The sequence below is a fragment of the Callionymus lyra genome, chromosome 9, assembly GCF_982586985.1.
Source record: "Callionymus lyra chromosome 9, fCalLyr1.hap1.1, whole genome shotgun sequence".
In the NCBI taxonomy this organism is placed as follows: domain Eukaryota; kingdom Metazoa; phylum Chordata; class Actinopteri; order Syngnathiformes; family Callionymidae; genus Callionymus; species Callionymus lyra.
Window position 1 is genome coordinate 23,161,597 of NC_141826.1, and position 10,991 is coordinate 23,172,587.

Sequence of the window (10,991 nt, forward strand, 5' to 3'; positions counted from 1 at the left end):
CTGGTGGTCAATCACGCACTAATCTAACAGACCCGAAACATCAATAAAATAACACAATGTATAACGCGAGAATAAATGTAAAAAGTGAGAGAATGAAGGTCAACAACAAATACTATAATAAAGTTTATTTGAAGATGGCATCAAAGTCAAAAGATGTTACGACGTATTCAAACATCTGCTGCTCAACATTTCCTCGCATGTCATTCTCTCCATAATACAAGTCTTGATAAAACACACACGTCTTCTCTTACAAAAGTCAGTCACACACATGCACGCACACGTGGCCTCGTCTATCTCAGGCTGTTGCTGTTGGGCTGTGAGCCGGCGAGGCCGGGGTGGTCCGGACTGTGGCGGTTCTGGACAGAAACACCAGTGTGAGTGAAGGAAACGTGTAGACGTAAATACTCTGTCAATACAAATATAGATTGTTGTTCATTCGACATCAGAGATGATAAACACACACACAGTGTTGCTTCGTTTAAAGATAGTTTTGTTCTGAAAAAACAGCCTCATGAAACGAAACCTGTAAATTAGTGACCATTTAATTTTTCACTTGTTCAATTTAAACTTTTATTTGAACATTTCATAAGAGGTGACATCATCCCTCTCAGTAATGGTGACCCCCGAAAACCTAATAATGCTTTGCCGCCCAGCAAACTAATCACAATCCCCACTCACTTTTGACATAGACACATAGAAGTACAATTACAATATAGTAGCGACCAATCAGCCGTCACTAAACAGAGCAGTGGAGAAAGACATGGGTTTTGTCGGCACCGTAGGTAAAGAACAAAAGTTTGTGTAGAAGTATATCTGCTGTTTTAATACATCATTAACAGAGAGAACAAAGGTGTTGTCGTTCCCAGCGTTAGGTGAGCTTTAATTAAAGTTTATTAATCTTAATTACATGTTTATTTAGCCAGAGCTACATAATTACTTCATCCATTGCATTTCAAAACATTTTGGGTCATGAGTTTGACTCTGACGGCAAAAATACAAAGAAAAGTAGAAATCCAGTTAAAAAAAATGTTTTTTTAATGTTTTAGTTTGGTCAAAAATCTTCGTAAAAATAGCTTGTTAAGTGTCATTGTCTATTGTAGATTAAGAAAAAAAAGGAACAATGAAATCCTGTGAGATACCAGTGATTGAGACTGAGGACGAGAGGATACAGTGACTCCAGCAGCTTTTAAAGCTGATGTTTGGACATATTTTGGTTTGAAAACAAATGAAAGCAGTTACGACTTCATCAAGAGTCATGTGGTCTGTAAATACTACAACACCAGAGTCAACTACTCGACAATACTACAAATATATCATTGTTACTGCAGTATCGCAATATATAGTACTGTTGCCCAAGTATCGTGATATACATTGTATTGTCAGATTCTTGCCAATACACACCACTAGTTACAAGGACCCCCGCCCCTTCACCTTAAATAACGATTCTACTTCATGAATGCTCCGCCCTCTAAAGGCGGTCGCTATCCGGACCAATTTTATCAATTATGTAAATATAGAGGTAGATCAATCTCACCTTCTTCTTTTTCTTGTCTTTCTTCTTTTTCTTCCTGTCGGGATCATCATCCCGCTTCTTCTTCTTTTTCTTAGGGTCAGTGTCTGATGGAGTTTCTGCTGGGTCGAGGAGAAACGAATGAGCGTCGTGAAGAAAAACAAAATAAATCAATCACTTTTGCAGCCTCACCTTGTGGAAGAGGGTCCTGGGGTCGATGGTGTTTGTGCTTGTGTTTGCTCTTCTTCTTTGGAGGCTGTATGTGCATGAGTCTGTACTGTTCTGGCAGCTGCGGAACCAAACAAACAAGATATTGCATGAACCTGCGATGACACCATCGTTTTTTTAGGAAGTGTTTTGTCAGTACCGGCCCAGTGTGTAGTCTGAAGCCCGTGAGCATGGCACCGGTCAGTGGGCTGAAGGAGTTTCCAGACACGGGCGGTTTGTCGATTAAAGAGCGAAGTGAGCTGCCGTCCTGAGTTCCGGGACAGTCGATCATTCCTGCATGAAGAAGAAAAAGATGAATGAGGTAAACATGTCGATATTGTTTGGATCAGATGTCGGTTTAACAGTTTAATGTGGACAAATAACATCATTTACAATACATTTTCCATTGGTCTACTGCTGACTGAACCTTTTTAAAGGGTTCAACAACATTGTGACACTGCGTTATACTTGTAATAATGACTGACCTGGTAGTTCTGGTAGAAAGTTGCTGAGCTTTTCCTTCACTTTCTTCCCACAGAACTTGTTATAGGCGTGTTCCAGGTTGTAGTGTGTGATAAGGTTCGTGTTCCCAGTCAACTCGTTACCAACTAAACAAACGTTTCCAGACAAGCGTTAGGACAAAAAAACAAAGATATTCCATGTAAAATATGTGCAATATCTGTATAAATGTCTAAATAAAATGCATTTGTACCAACAAGTAGTTGAATACTTGACATGACATAGTTAGCTTTATCTTGCTAGCATTAGCTCGTTAGCATTGTTTACATTCTGCTCCGTCAAAACTATCCATTTAATCTTATATTTCGTCAAATAAATAACTTTTCAGATCTACTGTATCAAGAAGGCGGGTTTAAAACACCACTACGAGTCTGTACCGGGTAGTTCTCGTAGTAAATAGAAGGGTTCATTCATGGCTCCGGGCTTCCGCAGGGTAGGCCCCTCATCCCCGAGCTGCGGTGGCATCTGCCCCGTCACAGAGGCTTGGTTTTGCGGAAGAGGCGGCGGCGGTTTCCCCGGTCCAAAAGACAAAGACGACGAGCCGGGGGGTCCCTGAGTTTCGTTTTGACCGTAGAGCGTTGAAAAAATCTCCGTCATGTTTTATAACAAGGGTATGAAAGAGAAGAACTGGCCGCGAGGGAAGATTCCAGCTGCGATGGCTTCATCCGAGCGTCATTTGCTCTCCGGCGTGACGTCACGGGCCGACATTACCGTAATGACCGTAATGACCGAGGTAAACACACCAAATACCTTAACTGTAGGTAGAAGACAGGGCGATGGCATTGCGGGATTTAAAGTTTATTTTTTTTAAAACACAAAACATTTACAATTAGTTTTAACACCAAAATAAGTCACAGACCTAAACCATTTCCAGGGTGAAGCGAGGACGCCATGCTCTCAAATTCTGTGACAGTCGCCTGAAAAGAAAGAACAAAAATTATTACTTTTATAAGGAACTCAATTTAATTTAAATGAAATTACAAAATACAATAAGACTACCACCTTTAAATAAAGGTTAAGGATTTACAATTAAATTATGACAGTCGCGTTCTATATGAAGTTTCTTATGTATCACTATATTTTGTGGTGTCTATTTTTTTTAAAAAATGTAATGTTTATGTCGTATTTTAAAGTATTTTAATGTTTGTTTCTAAAGACAGATCAGCTTTTAAATTGCAACGAGGGATGTGTAGTATAGCGGCGGAAAGTTTGATTGATACACAATAATGAACAAACGCCGTGTTAGTTGTACATCAAAAATTAGAATTGTTTTTATTTTATACACTTTTAACGGAATTTGAAAATAATTAAAATCAAAAATAAAATATGATTTGAAAGCCAAAAAAATATAAAAACATATTTTTCTATTTGTTCGATACAGTGTTGCTGAATACTGACGCAGTATTCTAAAAACAAAAAAATATAAAAAAAATATATAATATTTAAGTGCACCGATATTTTCTGGTAGTCTGGTAAATATTTTGATACAATACGATATATAGTGATACTGTAGGAACAAGGATATATGTGTAGTATTGTCCAGTACTTGACTCTGGTGTTGTGATACTGTAGTAACAAGGATATATGTGTAGTATTGTCGAGTACTTGACTCTGGTGTGGTGATAGTGTAGTAACAAGTATATATGTGTAGTATTGTCCAGTACTTTTCAAACCAAAATATGTTCAAACATCAGCTTTAAAAGCTCCTGGAGTCCAATGTATCCTCTTGTCCTCAGTCACTGCCTAGGTTATACGGGATTTCATAGTTTCTTTAGCTAAAAAGTATATAATGACGGCCATCTAGTGGCCAGAAGTTTAATTGCAACACAAACATATGCAAACTTCATCTATATTTCCATGTCATGTCAAATATAAAAAAGTTGTGTTCATTGTATATAAAATAGGAGATAAAATGGTATTTGAAAGCCAAAAAAACACCTTTTTTCTTTCCAAAAATTGTTAAGTTTTTAATATTCATACGGGATTGTGTAAGAAAAATCACAATATCAAGTAAAATACTTATTTTTCCGCCATATCCATGAATGCGTTTCAACTTATATTCTTACCTTCCATTCGTCTACAGCTGCAGCGACACTTCTCTCGGTCCGAGCGATACTTTCTCTGCCGGCCACGACCTTCTCAGCCAGAGCAGCGTTCTCCGCCTGGACCTTCTTCAGCTGCTTCCGCATGAAGGCCTCTTGTTTTTGAAAGTAGGGGATCAGAAAACTGCACAAGTCTTCTTCAGGGACGCCAGAAGGTCGCCTTGGACGAGACAAAACAAACGAGTGAAGCGACTGCCGGAGGAGCGTGTGAATATAAATGAATAAAAAAAAAGACGTTTCCCACCATGCAGGGTCAGGACTGTTCATGGCTTCCGTCTCTAGCTTGTCCAGCTCGTTCAGTTTGGACTCCAAACTGCCTTCCTCCACCATCCTGTTGATGTCCTCCTACAAACACATGTTTACCAACAGGTTCTCAACAAGCAGGTAATGACGTCGCACACACCTGTATGGCCTTCTGAAGCTCCTCCACAAACTGCTGGTGAATTCGCTCAAACATCTCCGGGTTCTTCTTGAACAAGGGACGGAACATGCTGGGAATCTGTTTACCTCTGTAACGGTCACAGAGAGACGGTTTACAAACAAACTCTAAACTTATAAACTTACTATAAAATCCCTCGAATAGGATCATTTACAAGAACAATGATCCATGTCTTAGTCAATAAGTTGATACATCTTCAGTTAGAAAAATGCTTTTATATGATAAAATTGTATTAAGCTATCACTCGCTATCACTGCAGGACTCGTGCATAATGTTGTTTATAATACTATTTATATCATAATGTCATTTAATCCAACACTTATTTTTATTTAATCGTATATGCCATTTAATTGAAGTACGGGTGACTTTCATGGATGATGACATCATCCTTTGAACACTGTCATCAGTGAACAGATGGAGCACGAATGCTCCTCCCATGATGCAACACTAATAGACTCAGGGACTCATTCATTCCTTGTGTTATTAGATTGTTTAATTCCGAGCTTGGGGCAGGAGTGGAGTGAAAAGATTATTTTACTCCACGTTAATCTTTCTGTTATTTTTATTTGATATATGTTTTGTCATCTGTATTCTGTTCTTTTTATTGCACTTTGTTCTTATTTTTATGAATCTATCGTCTGTGTTGCTAACTATCTAATATAATGTCAATTATTTTATAGCTATTTATTGATTTTTCTTTATTTAATCCACTCTTTCTAGTTTGTTCACTCATCACTACAAAAACAATCCTGTGTCGTGTTTACAACACTGGCAATAAAAGTGTTATCATTGTGAAATCAAGGTACTTTTTTTATAGTTACAGGTTCACATATTGAGAAATGTTACTGTAAGAAACTTATTATAAAACATGTCATTGAATGTTTATTTAATCCATAACAAGCAGTATTAAAAACAACGTGACGTCATACAACGTCATACATATATACGAAATAATATACAATATAAATAATAAAAACTCGGTTACATCGAGCTACACGATAATGAAACACAAGTAATTGCATGTTTTATTCGATAAATTACAATTAAAAATAACTTTAAAGGTGGATTTAAAAAGAAACAAACCTGGCGACATCGATGAACTTCTCCAGACTTCTCTGGATGATCTTCTCGAACAGCTTCATTCGACTGTAACGAGCAAGAGCGGCTCCAGAACCCGACCCTTTGGACGGAACATCTCGAGGAGCGACGGATCCAGAGACATCTTCTCGATCTGCTCCTGCGTCCTCCATATTTTCTGTTTACGTTTCGTATTACCCGCCACAACTACGGCGAGTCGCGACGGACAAAAGGGGGAGGAAGGCGAATCGAGCGAGGGTCTACTGCGCCTGCGCCGCGCGGCACGCTGACCCAGCTGCCTCAGCTGTCAGTGAGACTCCAGAGACTCGGGTGAGAAGACATGGGTGTCGTGACCGGACTCCTCGCCTTCTGCTACCATCTGCCTCAGATCTACAAATGGCTGCTGAAGCCGTACTATGTCTGCTCCTTTCTTATGACGGTCGCCTTCCTGGTGACCCGAAAGACGCCCGGACTCTGCGAACACCTGGCGACCCAGAGGGAGGACGGGAACTCCTGCGACTTCGACTGGGTGAGCGCGTGTCTGGGGGGGTTTTCGGAGGGGCCTGGTTTTAGGAGTGTGAGGGTGTCGGGTGAACTTTTGGACCAGGGTGTTGGAAGAAGGGCGACAAAAGTTCGGGCGACTCGGTTGCTTGAAAAAAGTTTCTATGGAAGTAAATCAGTGTCAAAATACTGTTGAAAACTAACATTTCAAATGTAGACATTAACATTTTGTTGATGATTTTTTCGCGTTTTAAATGTTATTAATTGAATTTAATAATTCCTATATTGACAGGTTGGTTTTTTTCAAATACATTTTTTGAATAAAGTTTTTTTTTTACACATAGAGTTTGTTGTTTTAATTCCAATGATTCAAAAATAAAATGTCTAAATGTAGTATTTTTTCATTCGTAGGCTTTTAAATTCAATGTAAAAATGTTGCTTTGGATAAAATGAATGAAACGCGCCGGTTCTTTAACGCGGTCACGTGATCCTCTTTCGCGTAACGTGATTGGCTGAGAGTTCGTAGCGGTATATTTATGGTTATTTATAGAGTTTAAAAGGCTCTGAATAAAAAAAACCAAAAAAACCAAAAAGTTTTCATTGTATAAAGAAAAATTCTTTATTTTATTTTTGTCATTTAATTATCCCCCAAAAAACCCAAACAATTTAATTTTTCAACATATTACATTTAACCGTTAAAATAAATGATTTAAATGTTGTGACTATTAGACCAAAATGTTAGTTTTAGTTACTTTTAATTTAAAAGCATAACATTTTTTATTTAATTCATAAAATGTATTTTCTTGGAATATCAAACTATGTGTTTTCATTTAAAATATACTATTAAATTCAACGTTTAAAAGACTGTTAATTTAAAAATACCCTGATGACACTGATACACTTAAATAGTTCCTTTATGTGTGTGTTTTATTGTGTGTATGAAAGTACGGGGTCACATAAGGTCCACTTTATTCATTAACGTTGTCGTTTGACTTCCAGAGGGAGATGGAGATCCTCATGTTCCTCATGGCCATCGTCATGATGAAGAACAGAAGAGCCAGTAAGCCCCGCCCCCCCACTCTATCTCTTGTTTGTGTGTCAACAACAGATTTATTGACACAACACATACTTGTTTCACGTACACACACACACACTTGTTTCACCTACACACACACTAAAGTTCCAGGACGTTAAAAAGTAACCTGGAAGGATAATGTGTGACCGTTCACGTCCTTGATGGCAGATGTTCAATCACCAGACGTGCCGTTGTCGTGTAAACATTAGCGCCGCGAGGTCGTGGTTTGACCTTCAGGGTCTGACCTTGTTCTGATCCTCAGTCACTCTGGAGCAACACGTCGGGAACATCTTCCTGTTCAGTAAAGTGGCGAACGTGATCCTGTTCTTCCGGCTGGACGTGCGTCTGGGGATCCTGTTCACGGCGCTGTGCGTGGGTCGGTACCGGCTCTGGGTCAGCACCGGCGGCGGGACAAAGGTTTTACCCATGATGCTTTGTGTCTCCTCAGCGTTCGTCATGACCTGCAAACCCCCGCTGTACATGGGCCCGGAGTACATCAAGTACTTCAGCGACAAAACCATCGACGTGAGTTTTTTGCTCTCGAAGGACGGAACGTGTTCTTGTTTTGACACTGTTTTTTTTTAAACCATTGATAAAAATGTATCAGTTTGATCAGAATATTTAATTAATCTAACTTTTTTTCTTTTTTTTTGCTTTTTAAGCATTTAAAATAAAATTAATTCAAGAATTTCTAAATTAAAATGTTGGTTTTATTTTTTTAATAATCCATTTTTTTTAATCCAATATTTAGCCAAATCTTATTCCTTTGAACCAATTTTTCTAAATTCTATAGTATTATTAAATTCTATATATTAATGTTGGTATAATAGTACCAACATTTATATATATTTTTTCTTATTAAAATGTTGTTTTTTAAAAGCACTGAATTTGCTTCTTTTAAACAATTATATTCAATAATTTGTATATTGAAAAGTTGAATAGTTTTTTTTATTTTATCTTTAATAGTTGAGTTACGTTCTTTAAATATTAAAAAACAACAATTTTTTGTACACAGTTTAATATTCTTATTACAATAATTTAAAAAAATATATACATTTTTTCTAAATCCAACATTCTTTAACTTATAGCCTTCATTATTATTATTAATTATTATTATTAAATCCAATATAAAAAAGGTTGCTATAATAGTGTCACCATTATATATTGAATTAAAAAATATATTTAATGTATGTATTTTTAATTATTGGATTAGAACAAGAAATATAATTAAAATATCGAACTATGTGTAAAAACGGTAAATTCATTTTAAACTATTACAAACCAAAACAAATTAAACAATTAATTATATAAATAATTGTATTAAATTATTTAAAAAAAATGATGTAACGTTTCAGTTAAAAATATAAACAAAGTTTCAACATTTTAAATGTTAAATTAATTCAATATTCTGACGACACTGATGTATAAACCTCCATAATAAAGTTGATCTAAGATACACTAACCATGACTTTCTCCACCATATTCTCCACCACTAGGAGGCGCTGCAGAGCGACTCTCGGGTCACCTGGATCGTTGAATTCTACGCCAACTGGTCCTCGGACTGTCAATCATTCGCGTCAGTCTTCGCTGACCTGTCACTCAAGTGAGCCTTTCAGAGTACATTTACTAAACAATAGTTTTTAATCATCGAACGAGTTCACACGTGACTCAGCAGTTGTTGAGATCGTGCGTCACGTCTAGAGACGCTTCTTTGGCGAGAGGTGCGCCCCCCTCAGGTGGCGTCGCGCAATTACACACTTTGACTTGAGACTGCGCGTCACGTGATTGGCTGAAAGTTCGATCAAGTAGCTCCGTACTTTTTAAGTATCGTTTTTGTTTATATTGAATTCAAAAGCCTGCGAACTAGAAATAAATAATAATAAAATAAAAATATTTAGAAAATGTATTAAAATGAATTATTGTAATTAGAAATTTAAAATCCGTTTTAAAAAAACAATTTACTTAAAATCAATATTTAAATATACAAATTATTGACTTCAATTTTTCATTAAAAACAAATGTAACCTTTCAAAACGATTTAACGATGTACAGACTTTTAAACCCAATATAAAAAAAGTCGCTATAATAGTGTCACCATTATATATTGAATTAATATAATATAATATAAATTTTTGACAAAAGTGTTTAAACTATTACAAACCAAAATAAATGAACCAAATATAGAAATAATTGAATTAAATTATTTGAAAAATAATGTAACGTTTCAGTACAATAATTAATAATTAATAATATATTTTTACATAATTCAATGCTGAAAAAAACATTTTAACATTTAAAAAGTTGAATTTAATATTAAATCTCCTGATGACACTAAATACTTCCATAGTTACTGCAGAATATTCCCAGGAAGTACAAGTACGTGTTTCAATTATCTTTCTCCGCCAGATACGACTGTCCTGGACTCAGGTTCGGAAAAGTGGACGTCGGACGCTACGGAGAAATCTCTGAGAGGTCAGTTCCAGGTGAAGACGAGTCCAGACTTGGATCAACACAAAGTTCTTGTGCAGGTACAAGGTGAGCACGTCACCCATGACCAAGCAGCTCCCGACGCTCGCGCTCTTCCAGGGAGGACGGGAGGTCATGCGGCGCCCTCTAGTGGACAGTAAAGGCAGGGCAGTGTCGTGGACTTTCAACGAGGTGAGAGAAATATATTTTAAAATCACGTGATTGACGAGCCTCTAACTTTTTCACCGCCTGGTTCTCAGGAGAACATCATCCGAGAGTTTAATCTCAACGAGCTCTTCCAAAAGTCCAAGAAGTTGATGAAGACTCGAGGGCTGAAGGGAGGAGAGGAGAACACACCTGAGGAGGAGCATGAGGAGGAGCATGAGGAGGAGCAGGAGGAGGTCATACCTGGAAGTGTCTCGGCCGAGAGCAAGAAGGACCAGTGACGTCCTTCTGACCCGTTTATGACGTTGATCTGCAGTATTATCACAGCATCATCAGGAGCTTCTCTGTCACTTACATTACGACCACCTTGAGAAATCCACGACTGTTACTGATGCATGAAAGTTTAGAGACGCTGGTGCTTCATCGGAATATTGAATGAATTTGGGATTTTTAAATGTTGAAATTTATGTGTTTCTTTTTGGATAAATGTAATTCAATCATTTGTTTCATGGTTGAAAGGTTGGATTTGTTTCTATTAATTTAATAAAAAACTATTTAATATTTTGAAAATGATTAACTTTTTTAAATTGAAATGTTTTTTTTTTTTTTTTTTAAACAATTGGATTAAATAATTTATATATATGAAAATTGTTTATTTTACTTAAATATTGAATACACAAATGGTTGTATAAAATAATTCGCCTGTTGCTTTGAAATATGCTGTATTTATTTGATGCACCATTAATAATATTCTACATTTTTTTTAAATTAGTCTTTTTAATTCAATATAAAAAAGTTAGTACAAATAGTGTCAACAGACAAAAGCTTACGGAGCTACTTTTGTGCTTCTACGTGGTCACATGATCGTCTGTGCGTCGCATGATTGGCCAACACTTCGATCCTGTAACAACATTTTTATATTGAATTTTA

At 36.7% G+C, this 10,991-nt stretch overlaps 3 protein-coding genes across 4 annotated transcripts; 1 reads left to right on the forward strand and 2 right to left on the reverse strand.

Moving 5' to 3' along the window:
• Positions 1 to 110: 110 nt before the first annotated feature.
• On the reverse strand, positions 111 to 2,911 carry med19a (mediator complex subunit 19a). Of its 2 annotated transcripts, none has more exons than XM_087799373.1 (6): positions 2,614 to 2,911; positions 2,203 to 2,325; positions 1,878 to 2,011; positions 1,703 to 1,799; positions 1,535 to 1,632; positions 111 to 356 (listed from the first exon to the last, which is right to left on the reverse strand). In XM_087799373.1, the coding sequence occupies exons 1-6, from the start codon at positions 2,831 to 2,833 to the stop codon at positions 291 to 293; spliced, it is 738 nt and encodes a 245-aa protein (XP_087655499.1). In that variant the 5' UTR covers positions 2,834 to 2,911; the 3' UTR covers positions 111 to 290. The 2 variants fall into 2 exon arrangements, with proteins under 2 accessions (XP_087655499.1, XP_087655500.1); XM_087799374.1 differs by having other exon boundaries at positions 1,535 to 1,629; positions 2,614 to 2,910.
• A 107-nt stretch (positions 2,912 to 3,018) lies between these two features.
• Positions 3,019 to 6,035, reverse strand: pmf1 (polyamine modulated factor 1). Its single transcript, XM_087799375.1, has 5 exons — positions 5,861 to 6,035; positions 4,742 to 4,847; positions 4,583 to 4,683; positions 4,303 to 4,498; positions 3,019 to 3,153 (listed from the first exon to the last, which is right to left on the reverse strand). Exons 1-5 carry the CDS (start codon positions 6,025 to 6,027, stop codon positions 3,088 to 3,090), a joined length of 636 nt encoding a protein of 211 aa, XP_087655501.1. The 5' UTR covers positions 6,028 to 6,035; the 3' UTR covers positions 3,019 to 3,087.
• A 145-nt stretch (positions 6,036 to 6,180) lies between these two features.
• Positions 6,181 to 10,743, forward strand: tmx2a (thioredoxin-related transmembrane protein 2a). Its single transcript, XM_087798923.1, has 8 exons — positions 6,181 to 6,383; positions 7,355 to 7,415; positions 7,693 to 7,806; positions 7,879 to 7,955; positions 8,927 to 9,033; positions 9,837 to 9,902; positions 9,959 to 10,088; positions 10,157 to 10,743. The coding sequence occupies exons 1-8, from the start codon at positions 6,195 to 6,197 to the stop codon at positions 10,340 to 10,342; spliced, it is 930 nt and encodes a 309-aa protein (XP_087655049.1). The 5' UTR covers positions 6,181 to 6,194; the 3' UTR covers positions 10,343 to 10,743.
• The last annotated feature ends 248 nt before the right edge of the window (positions 10,744 to 10,991 follow it).

What these genes read in the sequence shown, in the direction of transcription:
- tmx2a (XM_087798923.1), top strand. Translation starts at nt 6,195, where the DNA reads ATGGGTGTCGTGACCGGACTCCTCGCCTTCTGCTACCATCTGCCTCAG. An exon ending in GATGAAGAACAGAAGAGCCA is followed by an intron (nt 7,416 to 7,692) that starts GTAAGCCCCGCC and finishes TCTGATCCTCAG; the next exon opens with TCACTCTGGAGCAACACGTC. An exon ending in TGTCGTGGACTTTCAACGAG is followed by an intron (nt 10,089 to 10,156) that starts GTGAGAGAAATA and finishes CCTGGTTCTCAG; the next exon opens with GAGAACATCATCCGAGAGTT.
- pmf1 (XM_087799375.1), bottom strand. Translation starts at nt 6,027, where the DNA reads ATGGAGGACGCAGGAGCAGATCGAGAAGATGTCTCTGGATCCGTCGCT. An exon ending in AAGTTCATCGATGTCGCCAG is followed by an intron (nt 4,848 to 5,860) that starts GTTTGTTTCTTT and finishes TGACCGTTACAG; the next exon opens with AGGTAAACAGATTCCCAGCA. An exon ending in AACAGTCCTGACCCTGCATG is followed by an intron (nt 4,499 to 4,582) that starts GTGGGAAACGTC and finishes GTCTCGTCCAAG; the next exon opens with GCGACCTTCTGGCGTCCCTG.
- med19a (XM_087799373.1), bottom strand. Translation starts at nt 2,833, where the DNA reads ATGACGGAGATTTTTTCAACGCTCTACGGTCAAAACGAAACTCAGGGA. An exon ending in TTTACTACGAGAACTACCCG is followed by an intron (nt 2,326 to 2,613) that starts GTACAGACTCGT and finishes ACGTTTGTTTAG; the next exon opens with TTGGTAACGAGTTGACTGGG. An exon ending in TCAGACTACACACTGGGCCG is followed by an intron (nt 1,800 to 1,877) that starts GTACTGACAAAA and finishes TTGGTTCCGCAG; the next exon opens with CTGCCAGAACAGTACAGACT.